At 33.3% G+C, this 18,028-nt stretch overlaps 1 protein-coding gene across 2 annotated transcripts; it reads right to left on the bottom strand.

Moving 5' to 3' along the window:
• Window positions 1–821: 821 nt before the first annotated feature.
• Window positions 822–16,976, bottom strand: LOC144849895 (GA-binding protein alpha chain-like). 2 transcript variants are annotated; one of them, XM_078707000.1, is made up of 12 exons: window positions 16,841–16,976; window positions 11,372–11,504; window positions 10,946–11,081; window positions 7,146–7,224; window positions 6,577–6,660; window positions 6,281–6,391; window positions 5,671–5,874; window positions 5,241–5,276; window positions 4,722–4,748; window positions 4,489–4,590; window positions 3,715–4,048; window positions 822–3,005 (listed from the first exon to the last, which is right to left on the bottom strand). In XM_078707000.1, the coding sequence occupies exons 2-12, from the start codon at window positions 11,452–11,454 to the stop codon at window positions 2,966–2,968; spliced, it is 1,236 nt and encodes a 411-aa protein (XP_078563126.1). In that variant the 5' UTR covers window positions 11,455–11,504; window positions 16,841–16,976; the 3' UTR covers window positions 822–2,965. The 2 variants fall into 2 exon arrangements, with proteins under 2 accessions (XP_078563126.1, XP_078563125.1); XM_078706999.1 differs by having other exon boundaries at window positions 2,417–3,005; window positions 7,140–7,224.
• Window positions 16,977–18,028: the final 1,052 nt, after the last annotated feature.

The following is an 18,028-nucleotide window of genomic DNA, read 5'->3' as shown; positions in this document are numbered from 1 at the left end:
CTGGCTGCCGTGGGTCCGTGGAGGTCCTAATCCGAATTTCCTCAGTTTGAAGACAAACACAAAATATCAAATACATGTGGATTTGCTTCGAAAATATAGATATGTATGCACGATAGGAAGGAATGCAGGTCCACCATTGGAGTTTGTCAGATACATATATCCATTCCATAATTATTATTATTTAATTATGCGATATTGTTGCAATATACAATCCATTCACAAAAAAAGAATATAAACAATATTGTTTATATTTTAAGAGATACCAAATGATGAAAAATAATATTTCAGATCGTTGGCAAAAAACAAAGATTTCCACATATGCTGATACTTTAAAATACAAATTAGAGGAAAGTAAAACACGAAGGAAAAAGAATTGACGTTGACGTCATTAGAACAAGTGAAACGTTACTGGCATTACAACAGGTTTGGGATTCAGGGGCGGTCGCAGGACTATTTTAAGGGGGTTCTCCAAAGAGTCCAAGGCTGTAGACACTGAGTAGGTCTATTTTACTGTGCAGGCCTATTTTACTGTGCAGTCTGCCAATTTACAAATTCTCTTCTAGTCCTGTACGTTATGACGTTATGGATATTGTATACTGTACGATGAATGGGATCTAAATTTCAATTTAGTGACAGAAAAAAACATTTACTATGAAATCAATGGTGTTGCCCCGGGCAACTAGGGCAACACCCCTGCGTCCGCCCCTGTGGAATCACGTCGTCGTTACCTCCTCACATTCTTTCAAGATACAATTAGCAGCAGGCCTATCATTTACATTACAACACTTAGTCAATAGAATGAATCACAAAAATAGACAGAGTAAAGTTTGTAACGATTATTTTTTATTTTACAGCATGTACACTTTGAAGATACGATACAATTTTACAGTCACGCAATGGGAGACTCACCAAGTAAGGCATAACTACTTAATCGAAACTTAGGCCTATATGAATTCGGCCTAACCAAATTCGGATAATTTTTTACGTGTTATCATAAAAAACATCGGAGACTGATTACTAATTAGGCCATGGAGGTATAAAATTAGATAAAATGTTACTCTCCATGGTTAAGCTACTATTATCCATTTCAAACATATTTGTCTGGTTACTTTATATTTACTTTACCTAGGAAGGCAGAACATGTATTATCTGAGACAAATTGTTGTCTCAGATATTATCAGTACATAATATTGATTTGTTTCCCAATAGATTTATGCAATTTATAGCACACATATCGTAAGTGTATAGTTGCAATTTGATTGGTCAATTGTTTGTGACATGACATTGATACTTCAAATAGGTACCTTTTTGTAAACATGCATCACGCGATAGGCCGATAAATAGTGTGACACCGCAAATCAACCCGTTGAGTTCGCAGCCTATAATTGGTTTTCTCCGCGGTTAAAATCCAATAGACTGCATGAGCGGCCTAGCCTTTGAGATCGGAATCAAACCCGAAATACAAGATGAAAACATTTTACTTTTGGGCAGCTATACATGTTTCAACTCATAAGTATTTATGTTGTATAAAATGTATTTAAAACGAGATAAAATTGATGTTTTTTTAGGTTAGTTTTCCAGAATAAAGAATTTCTGGTTTTTATTAAACAGAAAAGCTAGGCATTGTTCCAAAAATTGTTCTCTAGTTGGAGGAAAAAACAATGGTTTCGTTTAAGTATTTTTCAATTTTAAGTGTTTCCTTTAGCAGTGTGAATGGCCTGAGTTTGTGCGACATGGTGAATATGGCCATGTTAGGGGCATTCATAGTCGAATTGGAAAGCATCTCTCTTTGTTTATATTTACATGATAGGCCTGGTTACAAACTCTCTATCAGAAGTATGAAAGCTATAATACAAATATTTACAAATAAAAGTCTAATATTTAACAGAAGGGTCAGTAACCCATCTATTCTAAAGGAAGGCATAGCCAAAACACCTCCCCATCTGGGTACATTCTTACACTCAGCGGCGTAAAGGCTATGAGCGCTCAAACCCAGGAGATCCTGAGCAGGGCTCAGAGAAAACAACAGGCATTAAAACATATCGGAAAAGGTTAAAACGCACAAGGCCTCCAGATTTGGATGGTCACTATAGGATCCCTTAACCACCACCAGAGGCCTCAGGCAACTGCTTACACTTTGAAGAATATCACATTGCCTGGCCAGCAATCAAACAAGCCCGAGTCTAACTCAGTAGATATGAGCATGCAAGCCGTGCCTCAGTCGATAAAAAAATACCAAAAGATGGCCAGTGATGGCAGAAGAGGCTATATGCTAGCTAAGTATGTATGTAGTATAATACTATAGTATGTTGTACAATACTACTGTATAACTATACTACAGTGCTAATAATTAATTCTTAATTCATCACTTTGTATTTTAAGTTGGATTCTTGTACAACTTTGTTTTACATATATAACGTTTGGTTAGCTTATGCCAATTTTAGTACTGATTAAAGTTTTAAATTATATTTATCATTATTTTATTTCTTAAAATAGACAACAAAGACAAACTCTTCTTGATACCCCAAGTCTCCCAAAAGTCGTGGCAGACATTTTTGGTAGTCTCACAACTTCCAAAAAAAGAGAGTAAAATTCACTTATTATAATTATCGTTGTAGCCCTACAGATATAATGTGACATCAATGATACCATTATTGATTATTTAGCACCATCTATCCATTTTTTAGTGGTTGGTGCCATGGATTTAGTGTTATATTGTTCAATAATACTTTCAGAAAGCCTAGACATTTCTTTAACTGTGGCATCTGCCAACAGAGCAAAGCTTGATCTATTTCATTACATTATTTCTTTTAAGACGTGATCTTCGGCCAAACTATAAACAGCGCTGTCCGTATCAACTCCTCTTTTTCATATAATAATACAGTATTAACATGTTATGTTATCTTTGTCCTTATTTTATAACTTTGTTGTTTTACCTAGGTCGGCATCAGACAAGAAATGAATTTCAATTCTTCTGACTGGCTGATGAGTGCATTCTTTTTTTCCTACAAGGTTTAATAAATCAAATTTAAGTGTTAGGCCTTGTCTACACTATCAAACTTTATGTGACTAAAAATGTGATGTGCCCATCGACATGATGATGTCATATCACTAGCGTATTTGGTCATAACACTACCATATTTGGTCATAACACTACCATATTTGGTCATATCACTACCATATTTGTTTGTAAAACAAGTTTGATAGTGTAGACAGAGCTTTATGTAGACATAAGTAGGCCTAGATCAGTGTGAATTACTTTTTCATTAGGCATAAGAATAGTAAAGTTTATTTTGTATTAAATTAGTATTACAGCATTTTGGTGACATGACTATTGCATGTTTTCAAATGAAAATGACACTACATTAGGTTTTCAAAACAATTTAGTTTCATGCTTGATTAAAAAAAGAACCAGAAATGGCTTTGAGACGTTTTTCAAGAATATATCTAATATCTGAATAGTTTTTACAAATTTAAGATTGTAATACAATGGTTGAAATTATTTTCCCATACATTCCAATTTCTCATACATTTCTCTATGATTTGTTTAGTAGAATAAAGGAAATCAAATGTAATAATAGTACTTTACTGTAGGTAAAATATGTTTTAGACGTTTGATTTAAAACAAAGATGTCTACAATAGGATTTAGTACTTTTCTTGTAGATATTTTTGAAGTTTGAACCACAAACATAAAACAAAAAACTTAAACTTACATAATACGCTGTTCACATTCAACCACCAGTTTATTTAACTCTGCTGCGCTATAGCCGAGCAGGTTTCGCAGATCACACACAAACTTGTAAACAAACCGCTTCCCATGCACCTTAGCTATCATGTCGCCATCATAGTAGTAACGAAGAGCACGACTCAGTTTCTCGTAATTCATCAATGGTTTGTTTTTCCTAGCGCCCCATCGTTGAGCGACGACCTCTGGGTCAATTAACTTGAACTCTCCATTATCCCCAACCCAGCAAATACAATCACGGGAATCTTTGTCTGTTAATAGCTCAAGAAGAAACTGCCAAAGTTGGATCTGACCATTGTTTCCTGTATTTAAAATGTTACAATTTAGTTTATATTTTAGCTAAATTACATTTAATAGTTTGTATTGCAATGTTTTTAGAGAAATTTGGACTATTCTATACAGTATAACCTACCCTTTGGATCACCTCTATTAAGGGAACATATGATGTGGAAATGGAAAATATATGTTTTAAAGTTCAACCCTAACCAGGAGACACTCCTATTAAGGGGATATTTTCTTGTGAAATGAATGAGGGAAAATAGATGTTTTAACATATGGCCCACCCCTAACCAGCGGACACCCCTATTAAGGGGACACTAAGAAGAAACAAGCACTTTACCAAAAACTACTGAAGGCCATTTGTTATTGTGTGGCATAATGAACTAATAGTGCCAATGAATTATGAATAAATTAAAAATAATGTTAAATCTATAAAGTATTCAAAATGAGCAAAATATCCTACCTGTTCTGTTTCCCGGTGAGAGCTTCTCGTCACCACTGTGAGCTGTTATACGAGGGGAATGTGATTTTGTTGTTGTTTTTACTGTGGCTACATGGGCTACAACTGGAATAAAATAGATTAACCATTATACTATGAATATATGCATTTTTGGGGCTATAAGCAACAATCAACATATATTTGCAATATAACTACTACCATCATGACAACTATATCAACAGATTGAAGAAACTTACCCTCTGGTGCTGCTAATGGAGCTGGTCCTGTTAAAAAAAGTAGTTTAAAAAGTCATTAGGTAAGGTTCAGCACATCATTTTACAATTTTTATGCCCCCACCTACAGTATTTCAAAATGTTGTAGTGGTTGCATTGTCGTGCCTACGATCAATTGCTCGTGTGCAATGAAATCTATGGGCTTTCTATCAATCAGTTATACTAAATGCTTCTATCTATGACCTAACCAAGACCACACCGCTATTGGAAAACGTTAGATCCCGCCAATTGAAGTTCCTGGGCCACGTGCTTCGAATGCCTGATGATGAACCATGCAAAGAGTACGCTCTGTATGTTCCTCAACATGGGAAAAGAAAACCAGGAAGGCAGAGAACCAACTTTCTGAGATACATCCAACAGCTTTTGGGGGATGAAGAAGGCATGATTACCTCTGATAAGCTGTCAGAGTTAGCCTAGGACCACGGATAATTATAACAAGTATAGATTATATGGTAGGATAAATAACATAAAAATAGTATATACCTTCAACGGTTACATTTGGAGCGGAATGCCCAGCAGCTGAAAGAGAATGTAAAATGATTTAAAAGATAATGATAGCGCAGCATTATTGAAACATTACGAAATGAAAATAATACAATGTTTACCCAAAGGAAACATATGATAGTGTTTTGTGGCAGTTGCTGTACGACTGGATAACATTGTCCATATATATCATTCCCAAGGAGTTATTATATTTCACCAATATAAAAGGCGATATCTGTTATCATATATCATATATCTAAATAACACGAGACCACACTGGGTAGGCCTCTATCTATACTGGGTCACCTAGCCAGAAATACATTAACAGAAGAATTTCTGTCAATATTTCTACAGTTTACAGTTATAATATTTATGTAGTTACTGCAGTATTTGCAGTAGATGTTCAATATGTTTCCAAAAAATAATTTACATTTTTTCAGGAGTTGCAGATGCGTCCAGATCAGTTCTCCGGCAGGTTTTGACAACTTGTCTAAGAAATCTTTTTTGCTGAGGGCGCACAACTCGCTACCTTTCATCTTCATCTGATCAATTCTGTCGCCCAGCGCAATGTTGAACTCATTACTAGACCAATTCAACCAATGTATCGTGTTTTCAATACTCCAAAGACATGGATCTATAAGAAAAGTATTAACAAAATAGAAAAATAAAGTAAATTTAAAGATCTGTATTGTACTCCAAAAACAGGAAAAATAAACGTTGTAGTTGTAGTTGTTAATAAATGTAATGATTTTGCTTTTAAAAAAAAACATACAATTTTAATTGGTCAAATGTTTGCCTTTTTTTGTACTTTATACTAAGTAAAATTTGCAAGTAATTCTAGGGTGGGATTTGAACTCAAGACTTCCAGATCATTATCATGGTGCTCATGCTTCTAGACCGGGGTTAGATTTGAGCAAGTAATAAGCAGTAGGTTCCAGAACAACAGGCTGGTTTTTGTTTGTTTTTAACTATTGTGGAGTACAGCTTTGCATCAGGGTGTTAAGTAAGATTTGACAAAATGGAAAAGATGAGTAACTTACCATGACTGATACCATGTTTCTCTTCCTCGTCCCTGTAACTGTTGCATAGCACCCATCGTGTCACCTGACCATTGTCTATGGTTTCAGTAATTTCTTCAGTTGTAGTTGCTTCTATTGTGGAAAAAACATTATTAAAAAAATAATTAGAATTATGGGAAATAAGCATTCCAAATCCAAGATATTCAGAAATATAAATGATAAACATAACAGGGAAGAAAACTCGGACTGATAAAGGGAAAAGAAAATAGCTACTGTAACTCACCATAACAGTTTACTTTTTTATACAGTTTACTAACCTTGCTGAGCAGAGTCTATTGGAATTTCAACTGTTTCAATAATTGGTTTCACAATATCCACAATGTTCAACCTTGGTTTCGAGCCTGTAAAAAAAATATAACTAAACATTGAATTCATCATCAACAAATCAGGAATGCCATCCTGAGATGAGTAGTAGTAATTAGTACAGTCTTGTTTTCATTTATATGTAATTTTACTTTCTATGGACCAGAGATTCCGAAATAAAAGATTGAATGAATGAATAACAACCTATATTCTAATTTGTAAACATGATGATTTCATCAAATGAAACATTAAGATAACAGTTTCAAAAGATAATTGTCTGAGCAAGAACATATTATTAATACAAAATCAAGCAGCTTCCCAATATTATGGAAAACAGGAGTGTATGGAATTTGATTTATCCCAGACAAAGACATTATTTACCATATTTTACTTAAGTAAGTACTTGTGTATTTGACTGACTTTTTTCTAAAATTCTACAGTACAGTAGGTCAATTCCAAAAATCAGTAAAAGAGAATATTCTGAAAGAGTAAAAGCAACTGGAATAATAAAACTAACCAAGACCTGAGATTACTTGAACACTGAATTGCACGATGCCTTCTGCTGACACTCCCTGCTCTAAGAGACTCTTGCTTCCATCCACCTGAAAGAAATAGAAAATAAATCAAAGTAATCATTTATGAAGTATTACAGCTCGGCATTCACACTTTGTTAAAGTAAAAGTCTTAAATATTTATTGACTTAAGTGAAATAATTACTTACTATAACTATAACTTCTCAAAAAATTTCATCTGGTTTCAAATGGATATTTAAAAATAAATGTTAACTTTTTTGATAAACCAATGACGTTGACATGATTTTCTGTCATTCGTCATGACGAATGACAGAAAATCATGTCAATGCCATTTGCGTGACCAAGGCTACTGAAAATAGCCGAAACGTAGCAAGTAAGCACTTGGCAACTGGTTTATCAAAAGAGTTAACATTTATTTTTTATATAACTAACTTGAATATAGTAATTGCAGAATATAGCGGTAAAAATTATCCCTCTTGATATTTTAGTTGAAAGTCTTTTGTGTGGCTTGATTTATTGTGCAAAATGAAAACAATCCCATACAGTAGGACAAAATGACTTATTATTCTTCCGTTATGGTTATCATTATGTGATATTATGATATTATACATTATGTTATCTTATTAATAGATCCAGCATTCTCGAAAAAATACACAATTTGTGTAGCCTTACACTTATCAGTCAGGGAGAAAATGGCAAAAGGTTTCCTACTTTCTAGGATATTTATCAAATAATCTATATTGTTTTGACCACAGCACAGTGCTGAGTTTGCCATTTTTCCTCTAACTGTTATGATATTTTGATCAAGCATTTTGCATATTTTCTATGAATTGTGAAAAAGCAGCGTATTAAACTATTACAATATTTTATAAATGTTGTTCACCAACATTACAGAGCATTTTGTTTCACACAACAAGCATGAATTACTATTAAATTATTAAATAAATAAACATGTTTGGTACAACGACTTCCTGTAATCACATTTAGATTGCCTTATCAGCACTCGCCCACCCTGTGCTTGAATTATAACAACCAAAAAAAGTTTGTTAAATTGGGACAACACTATTAACAATTGCAACAATCCACGACGAGTAATAATAGATTTCTTCCAATCGATACAGAACACTGTGAAGTTGTAACTGATAAGAAAATGCGGCGAAAAAGTAAAGTGATAGTTAGATTCCTAACAGATTCCAAACCACAATACCATTCCTAAGAGATACTCACTCCCCTTACTGCAATTACGGGAACAATACCCTGGGGATGGCAGGGGTTGTTATTAAAGCTAGCAAGCCTTGTACCACTCAAATGCGATTTCCTCCCTAGCAGTCTGACGCTCTTGATAACGTTAGCCGAGTTACTCGTCAATTAGGCCTGAAACAAGACAGGCAGACATAAACAGTGCCGCGTACATGAGTTGTTAAAGTTTCGCTACTCGACACCCGAGTGCCAATCGTGATCACGCTTCGAACCGTGCTCGCCCTAATGATTATATCCTACGTTAAAATAAAAACTTCCTCCAGGTTCTTTGCGGTCAGAGTGAACAGTTTAGCTAAACTATGTCTACACTATCAAACTTGATGTGACATGCCCATATATGGACATGGTGATGTCATACCACTACTATATTTGGGTATATCACTACCATATTTGGGCACATCACACTTTTTTTTGTCAAACTAGTTTGATAGTGTAGATCTTAATAGATATTACAGTGTGCAGTACTCGCAGCCACGGGTATGCCGTAGATGTTATTAATTAAGTTTAATTTTATTGGAAAAGGAAGTGTAGTACAAATTATCAACCCAAGGTTAGGTTGGTGTTATTCCAGACATTATTTCTGTAATATTATAATTAATAAAACATTTTGCTTACTAAAAAACTGATTATAGAATACTAAAGTCTAAAAACAATCATCCAAGTACAAAATTATGTGTTTGTAACATTTAAATTAAATTTTGATTTTACTATACTTATTTACTACTAAAATACTTTTGGTTGACCATAAAAACAAGCCTGTCTGATATAGAAACTATGGTTTTATTTACAGTAAATCAAATTATTTGTTTGGTGTGTATTAATTCTTAACATTTACCTAAGAATCTATTAAATATTTGTGTTAAGCACTGTATTGGACTATTACCCTAAATTGTTTTAACACAGTACATAGGTTATTCTTTTGGTATGTATAAATTGGAGAATCTTAAACATATTTTACAATCTATATTAAATATTTGTATTTTAAGTATTGGACTATACCCTATTTAATAATTACAGTACATAGGATTATTCTTTTGGTGTGTAATTCATTGGAGTATCTTATAAATAAATAAAAAAACATAAATAAAAAAAAAAAAATAAAATCTATTTGAAGAAATCTTTAATTAAGTCCTTTGATGTTACCCGACAATCTTTTAAAAACAGTAGGCCTACATATACATTTTTTGGTGTGGTATTAATTGGAAAACAACATATTTTACAACGTATTTGAATAAATATTTAATTAATAAGTCCTGTACTGTTTACCCTAAATTAAATAAATGATGGATCACACTTTCTGTCTTTGTAATCATAAGATGGTTAAGGTGAAACCATAGAATGTTCTACGATGTTAAAAATAAATAGTTTGTTAATACAGAGAAACAATAACGGAAGGAAGTAAGAACTAATTATTTCAACTTCCTGAAGGCATACAATGCAATTAGTTAAGTTGTATGTTGCACCTGATAGTTAACATGTATGTATTTTAAAATAATGTATATTTTCTGGCAGTAATCAGTGAGAGGCAATTTCATTTAAGTTCTGTCCACGCTATCAAACTAAAATGAATAATGCATCAATATAAAGCAAAGTTTGATTTTAAAATGTATTTTTTAAAATGTTTTTGTAAAATGTTTGTATTTTGTGTATGAATGATTCATGGTTGCCTTTTTGTATCTATATATTGTTATGAATTAATTGTATTTTTATACTGTATTTGTTTTTACCTCATGTAAATTAAAAGTTAATTCACCATTTTTGCTGCTATGTTTTACAAATTATGTTTAATTTGAATAAGTAACAATATATTAACCGGTATCTTTTTACGTTTGTTTGAATATACTGTACAAGCTTAAACTGCAATGTAACTCCAATACAAAAATCAGAAATTTAACTTTGATAGAGAAAAGTTATGTAAACATAGATAATGTCTTGTTATTACGTTATACTGACAAACATAACGATAAAAACAAAAACAAATTAGAAAGTGTTGAAATAGAGAAATAAAGCAACGATGCAATGTGGGTGGATATTAATCAGAGTTGACAGATCGGTACACATTAGCAGTTGAATGTTGTGCTGTGGTTACAGTCTAGTTAGATCATGCTCAGATCAAGTCTCTCTCAAACACATTCAAACTCAACCCTCGTAAACAGGATATATTACAAGCCAAATAATAGTTTTCAATGACTAATTGCTGTATTATTGATAACAAACATTGATAAATAAATAATTTGTAAGGGTTTTACATTGCTTGTTTAAGTGTGACGGTATCTGAATGCTATATATGCATTTATAAAAAGTATTTACTACTGTATATAACGACTTCTTGCAAAAACTGAACTGAAAACTGAATCGCTTCACACGTGGGATATGGATAACCGTTACCAGATAAGCGTTCGTGTTCTATACAACTACGTATTGTGTCAACATGGAACTCAACTGAAAGGAACTAGTTGCACAAGAGCGCTTATGTTGACTTTCGAGTAACGGAATGGAACTTAAAGGAAAAAAATAATATATTATGTACCATTACTAAATTCTGTAAATATAGCTCATGTTCCGATAGATTGCACTGAAGTCTCTGTTCAAGCAGTTTCTTAAGCGATGACATTGGTTCAGCTATGTCCATCATCTGTGTGATTACATTGCTTGGAGTGGTTTGCCTATTAAAACAAGAAGAAATTAAAGATGAAGTTACTTACAGTAAGTAAAATTGGAAAAATAAGATCAATAAAAAATACATAACTTGGTTGACTGAGATTTAAATCAAACATCAACTTGTTCGAAATTCCTAAAATAAATTGTATAATTTAAAATGGTTTTGGTAGATATATAACATGTTTGTGTCCAATTTAAAACTGAGGCTGTGTTTTGTTGCTATAAAACTAACAAGTTTCAACTTTATTTTGGCAGAAAAGGTAGATGATGACAATTGAAAAAAAGACGAACTAACGTATTGTTGGATTCCTGCGTCTTTGACTTCTTGGCAGAAGCATCTCCAGAGGAATCGCCATCATCTGCAGACCTCTTGGACATTCTTTGTCTTTTAGCCTTTTCTTATGTACAGGTACTGCAGACTTTAGAATCTGAAAAGATGTAAGTGAAATAGACATAGATAGATATGTTTAGTTCATATTATAAATCCAAAGGAAAATTACTGAAAAAATGAAAATGCTGTGGGTATCAGTGGCTGGATCTCAATGGAGATACAAAACAAAAAAAGCGAAAAGCTAAATCAAAACGATAAGTAAAACAGCCAGAAAAGTTAGCAGAGCTTTCGGGCAACACTAGCCCTTCATCAGTGCAAGTGAAGGAATTTAGATAACGTCATAGTATAAGAGCTGGCAAGTGCTGCCTGGGTGGACAGGAATAAAAGAAATACAACAAAAGGAGGCAGGGTGGAGTCTGAATAAGAGTAGAAAACAAAGAAGGTAGCTTGGTAGAGATATAAACAATTTTGGAATGAAACTAAAAAACAGCTTAAATGGTGGTTAATATTTAGTTCATATTATATATACAATCGTCATCTTGTGGGGCAGTATCGGCTGCTTCCTTGGACTCAAGGCTTGAAGCCAAATCCTTAAGTGCAAGATCTGTATTTTTAAGAGGTATGAATTCCAGATCATAGGCTTGAGTCGCACCCACCCAATAAAACCACTTTGCATTAGTTACTGTATCCATGATATTGTGTGCACTGGTAGTACATTATATTACTGTATTATCCAATTGTTGTTGATATAGTAGATACAGTAGTAATATACTATAGAACACAACTACAATGAAAATGATCAACCTTTTCTTGACACCCTAGAGTATGCATTGTTTGAAGGTTTGCATGGCGATATGTTGATATAAATATGCGATACACAACATATATGTATTGGTTCTGAAAAGAACTATTGAGTTTCTCGATGTTTCGATCAATACAATTTGATCATTCTCAGGAGTGAGAATGCAGAAAGGCACTCTACAGTACAGTACATCATCAACATTTCATTTCTGATAATAATGTTTTTTACACAATCATTCATCGCCTTAAACCTTCCTACCGTATATTGTATCAATTAGTATGACTTGCATGTTGGAAATTATCAACTAAATTTACCTCGCTGAGAGGAAGTACAAGACATTTCTAGTACAGTAGACAGGAAAACTTAAATGTTTTGCTGTATAAAAGGTAAAATGTACAAAAATAGCAGAATGATTTAATAATAATTGGGTTTACATGGTAGATTAGTAACTAACAATTTTTCAGATTTACATGATATAGTAGAAACCAATCCATTTTTAAAATCATGGCAGACACCACTATTAAGGGGACAATTACAATTATAATTATAGTGAAGTGAGAATTTAAATGTTGAATTTTATGAATTACGGTAGGCTAGGCCTCACTCCAAGAAATATGTTTTTGTAACTAAATACATTTTCTTAAAATATTAATTTTATGGAATAGGCTAGGCCTCACTCCAAGAAATATGTTGTTTTAACTAAACACATTTTTTAAATAAATTATATTTTCTCCTGGAAAAAATTTAATTTGAACTGACAATTTCACGGGAAAGATAAATGCAATCCTGAAATCCCTGGTCCCCACCCGTCAAATTTAATTAATTGATTAGCGCTTGAACTCTCAGATAGTCAAACTGACACTTTGTCTAGAATATCTTTACGTTTCAATTAATATACTAAGGAATAGGCTTAAATACCAAATATGTTTCGCTTTTGCACAGGTCATTGCACTTCAGTTATTGGGAATGTTATTTTCAAAACAAATAAAGTACAGATAATACCATAATTATGACATATTATGTGTTTTTTTAAAGCATTCTCAAAATGTATTGTTTGACATGACAAAAATCTCTAGTTTCTTTTTATGTACAGTTAGTGTAGCGTTTTGACATTTTTTCATTTCAGCTCAAGTATTGTATGTATACTGTGCCAAAACGTTCTTTTAGGAATATTATGTGAAATTGTTGTCTAGAACATATAAAACTGTGCCAGTACTGTATGATTTTTTTACGTTTGGTATCAATTAAATTCGCTCGGTAAAATGCGCACAATTTAAAATCGCAATGGCATCTACACATAATACAATAACAAATCTGAATGTTCTTGAGGCTCTCTTTAATTAGAAAAGTCTCAGTGCTAAGAGAAAAGAACAAGAAGCAAAAGTGAGTTTTCAAAAAAAAATGTCTGTTTCGACGTTGAAGAATGAACATGAAATGTGTTCAAAGCTAAGCTGTAGCGGCAAAAATTCCCTGCGATAAGTTGAATTTGCCAAATCAGTGACAGTAATATGAACTACATTAAAATGAGTAATGTGTTCAATACGCTGTATTTATGCTATACTGTAGTACCATTAAATTATGGTATCCAATAAGAAAGGTTTGAAATAAGTATCCATTTGGATTTAAAAAAAAAGAAAATCTTAATGCATTTTATTTTATGACAAAAAAAATGTCTTTGCATTTTTCAATCTTAATTGAAAATGACCTTGTAAATTTACAAGGCAGTACAAACAGTATTTAAAGTATGATTAATTATGATTGTTACAATAGTTTTAAAATGTAAATATAATAACACCAAACAAAACAATAGCATACTGTTTACAAAAAAACATTGTCTGTTTCCTCTACTGTAGGTGTATAATCATTACTACTGTATATTAATATATGAAAATTTAAACTTAAATACTAACTTAAAAGCTGACATAATATCATAAGAAAACTCACCAAGATGTCTAGGATTGTTCTAGTAGCTCTAGCAAAGTAGGAATGAATGTGAGCCTAATAGCAGAAAAACTCGAACATTAACGACCAAAGTGTTATCTACACTACAACACGCTCGTTCTATAATTACTACGAACTTGATTGATGACGGTGCTAATTTCTAATTCTCTAGAGGGGGTATCGACACAGCATGTAACAGTCTATTTACTGAACTTCCTAAACATTACTTTAATGCTGTATGGCTTATCTTGTTAAAAGTTCTCCCGAGTTCTAAGCACCAATAGGCCGAAAACTTACGGATTTCATTAACTTTTTTGCACTACGGATTTGGGTGGGTCTCGCTTTGTCCAGGGATACTTGATTGGAACAGGGAGAGCTGATTGGAAAAAGGAACTGATTTCTTTTTCGCATTTTCTGGTGTCGTGTGGTACATATTTATTGGAAACATAAATGGTAATGTTCAATACAAGTTGAACTTTTCAGAGGACTTCCGTTTGAAATTTAGTAAACTGTCGGACACAATTCAGAATTGTTATGATTTAATTACACATAATACTTTTATTTTTTACGACTGTACAAACCTGATAATTATGTGTATTGTAAATAATGTAATTCAATGTATACAAATGTTTAATATATAATGCTAATATTATAGATCTAAAAAGTAATTGAATTTCAAGATTAGTTGTTTAAACTGAAAGTTTAATTTACTTATTTGATAAATGATATTAAAGCAACGTTCTATTATTTTGTGAACTAGACTAATACAAAGGTTGGAATATGACTGGGTTTAAACCTACTGAGCTTCATAATTTAAGTGAACTTAAAAGTACTTCCTGGCAACTAATTTGATCTTTAACTTCCACTGCTCCACATTCCAGTGCTAAATAAAGACGGTTGATGTCCTCTAAAGAGGGAAAGTTAAAGTCTGCATTGTCATTGTAGCGTAACATAAAATGAAAGTTAAAAAAAATGAGACAGAATTAACGTAAGTGTAAAGTTAATCAAATATAATACAATTCTCCTGCATACTGAAAATAAACAAATACAGATTTTCTGCTCTTTTAAATGAAAGGAATTTCGTGTGACCTATTAATGTCAAATGTTTATATTGAGAAATACATTTTTTAATGGTATGTTGTAGTGTAGTGTAAGGTAGTACCGGTATGTTTAGCATACTTGACTTACTGTACACTTTTTAATTTAAAAAAAAGAAAAAAAAAATGTCAGCCGTAGATAATAAGCTTTCTGCTTGATATAGCTTCTGAATGAGTAGTTCTCTGGGGATATAGCTGGCTAAAGCTGCAGCGCGAAAATAAAATTAATTAAGTAATTACCACACAATATCCTCTGGTAAAACCTAACCCCATCCTTCCCCTAGAACACAACATTGGGCTGACTTTGGGGGTGGGACTATACCCGGAAAAACACTGGTGCAGGAAATAAATAATTGGTAAGTAATTTTCTTGTAAAAACTCATCTGAACTGGCTAAAGAGAGCCCTACATCCAGAACAAAAGTCAATACTGTGAATAGCCAGGGATGCCTGAAATCTGACATAAAGTAAGGAGTGGAGTGGGATTATACCGAAGGATATACGGTATAGTAAATGGTACATGAAGCGCAAATGTTATAATGCTCCGAAATGAGAGAGAGAATAAAACGCACTGTTTTTGTAAACATTTTTCTCATACGATGTTCAGTTAATTGTGAATAGTTTCTCTAAGCAAAATAGAACATCCATAATTATTATAGAAATTTGGCCCATTTTTACAGACGTATAGTACGGAAATGTAGAAAATGCCCAGAAAAACACAATGATTACGGACAAATCAACAACACACACCAGGAAAAAAAAACCCTGCTTTAAATGCTTATTTGTCAATCAGTGTTTGGTCTTTCTTCTTTATGATGCACCAAGCTCCTGCAGAATATTATTATAATTATAGCTAAAAACGAATTTTATCAGGTTCCCATTGATAGTAATATACTTGCTGTTTATGCAATATATGTATTTAATACAATAAAATATTAATATCTGGTTGGGCTGCTGACAATGGCCACCCAAAGATATTGCCGAAATACATTAGGCATATTTCTCGGGTTCGTCCGTATACATGTATAAAACCGTGGCCTAGGTTTTAGGTTACAGCCAGAGTAGTCTTAGTTAGCATAATTATTATAATCATCCTTGCAGCCACTTTATCTCCTCTGCATGAATAGTAGTTGTCGATATCAAAGGCATTCGAGGGGACTCGGAACACGACCTAGTAAAAGCGACCATGCGAGGCAGACTGCATATATGACGCGATAAACAGGCTTTGCTATATGGAAGGCGGCGAACTACGTACTAGGCTAGACTAAAACAGGCTTTTCTTTATAGAGCTCTCTCTCTCCCCTATTTTTATACTCCAGACAGACCATTGCTCTGGCATGCTGCTGCATTCGCTCACTCAGCGGTTCAGTTACTTTTATGACTACGAATTATCATTCCATCACGGACAGCTACACTACAGTAGGAGGCAGAGATAGCTAGGCCTAGGCCGATGCATAGGCCTAGTCTACTAGCCTATATAACCGGGTCAAAATGTGGCGATGGGAAGAGCAGGTTAAAGACGCCTCGGCCTACGGAAGTACGCACAATAATTCTGTATTTCTTCTGACACTAACTAGCTTATAATTTTACTTTACCTCTATATTAACAATCGTAGATATTTAATGACTGGAATATACACTTTTTACCAAGAAAATAACAGTATAGCTACTGATTTTCTGCTCCTAAAAAATAAGTACCCTCTATCTCTTCTTCGCGATCGGCATGAAATTTTGATTGTTTTGTTTTCATAAAGTAGAGGGCGGCCTAAAAGAAGTAGTCACCGAGAAGCATTCTCTACTTCTCAGAAATAGTACTACGGTAACTGCTCAAGTAGACCAAATTTAGCACCAGGGTAGCACAGTGATATAAAATAGAAATAAGTCACTACTTTTAATATCGCTTCGTATGTTAATACACTGTGCTCAAGTGGACCCAATTTGGCGCCATTGGAGCACAGTTATAAAATAGAAATAAAGTCACTAAATTTTAATATCTTTTCGTATGTTAAAACACTGTGCTCAAGTGGACCCAATTTGGCGCCAGTGGAGCACAGTGATATAAAATAGAAATAAAGTTACTTAATGTTAATATCTTTTAGTATGTTAATACACTGTGCTCAAGTGGACCTAATTTGAAGTCGCTTAAGTTTCAATATCTTTTCGTATGTTCTACACTGTGTTCAAGTGGACACAATTTGGCACCAGTGGAGCACACTGATATAAACTAGAAATAAGTCACTGAATGTTAATATTTTTACTTATACAACTATACAATCATATCACCTATAATAATTATGATAATGTTAAAATTTCAACTATCCAGATGCTACTTCAAATTTTAGGTGGGGTTTTCTACTTTAAACTCGACTTTACTGCCTAAGGACTAGCCCGGCGGCGAAATTAGTCTATGCTTCGAAATTGGTCTAGAAATCGGCATCTTTGCAAATGTTCTATATTTTATGTTATTTCACTCTCCATTAACCCCATACAAAAAACATCGGAGACCATCTGTTTAAAACATGTTTATTCTGGGACGGTAGCGGCCATACACACCAACTACCATAAAGTTTATTCATAACATATTACAATACAATATCTTGCATAAATCGGATATTTCGCTACCAATGTAGCAACATTGATGAACAAAATCAAAATTTAACAGTGTGGCGTGTTTGACTGCGAATGACTAACACTACCGTCTTTCCCACTACACCTGCACAACCTTTGCATAACAACGCACGGCATACCAAACCGTTTCGTACACCTGCGATGAAAATAATTTCA

Source organism: Antedon bifida, chromosome 8, assembly GCF_963402885.1.
Source record: "Antedon bifida chromosome 8, ecAntBifi1.1, whole genome shotgun sequence".
In the NCBI taxonomy this organism is placed as follows: Eukaryota; Metazoa; Echinodermata; class Crinoidea; order Comatulida; family Antedonidae; genus Antedon; species Antedon bifida.
Note: the sequence above shows the minus strand (reverse complement) of the source record. Positions and strands in the feature narration are given on the sequence as shown.

What these genes read in the sequence shown, in the direction of transcription:
- LOC144849895 (XM_078706999.1), bottom strand. Translation starts at nt 11,454, where the DNA reads ATGTCCAAGAGGTCTGCAGATGATGGCGATTCCTCTGGAGATGCTTCT. An exon ending in AATAGACTCTGCTCAGCAAG is followed by an intron (nt 6,392 to 6,576) that starts GTTAGTAAACTG and finishes TTTCCACAATAG; the next exon opens with AAGCAACTACAACTGAAGAA. An exon ending in CTCACCGGGAAACAGAACAG is followed by an intron (nt 4,049 to 4,488) that starts GTAGGATATTTT and finishes TTTTAAATACAG; the next exon opens with GAAACAATGGTCAGATCCAA.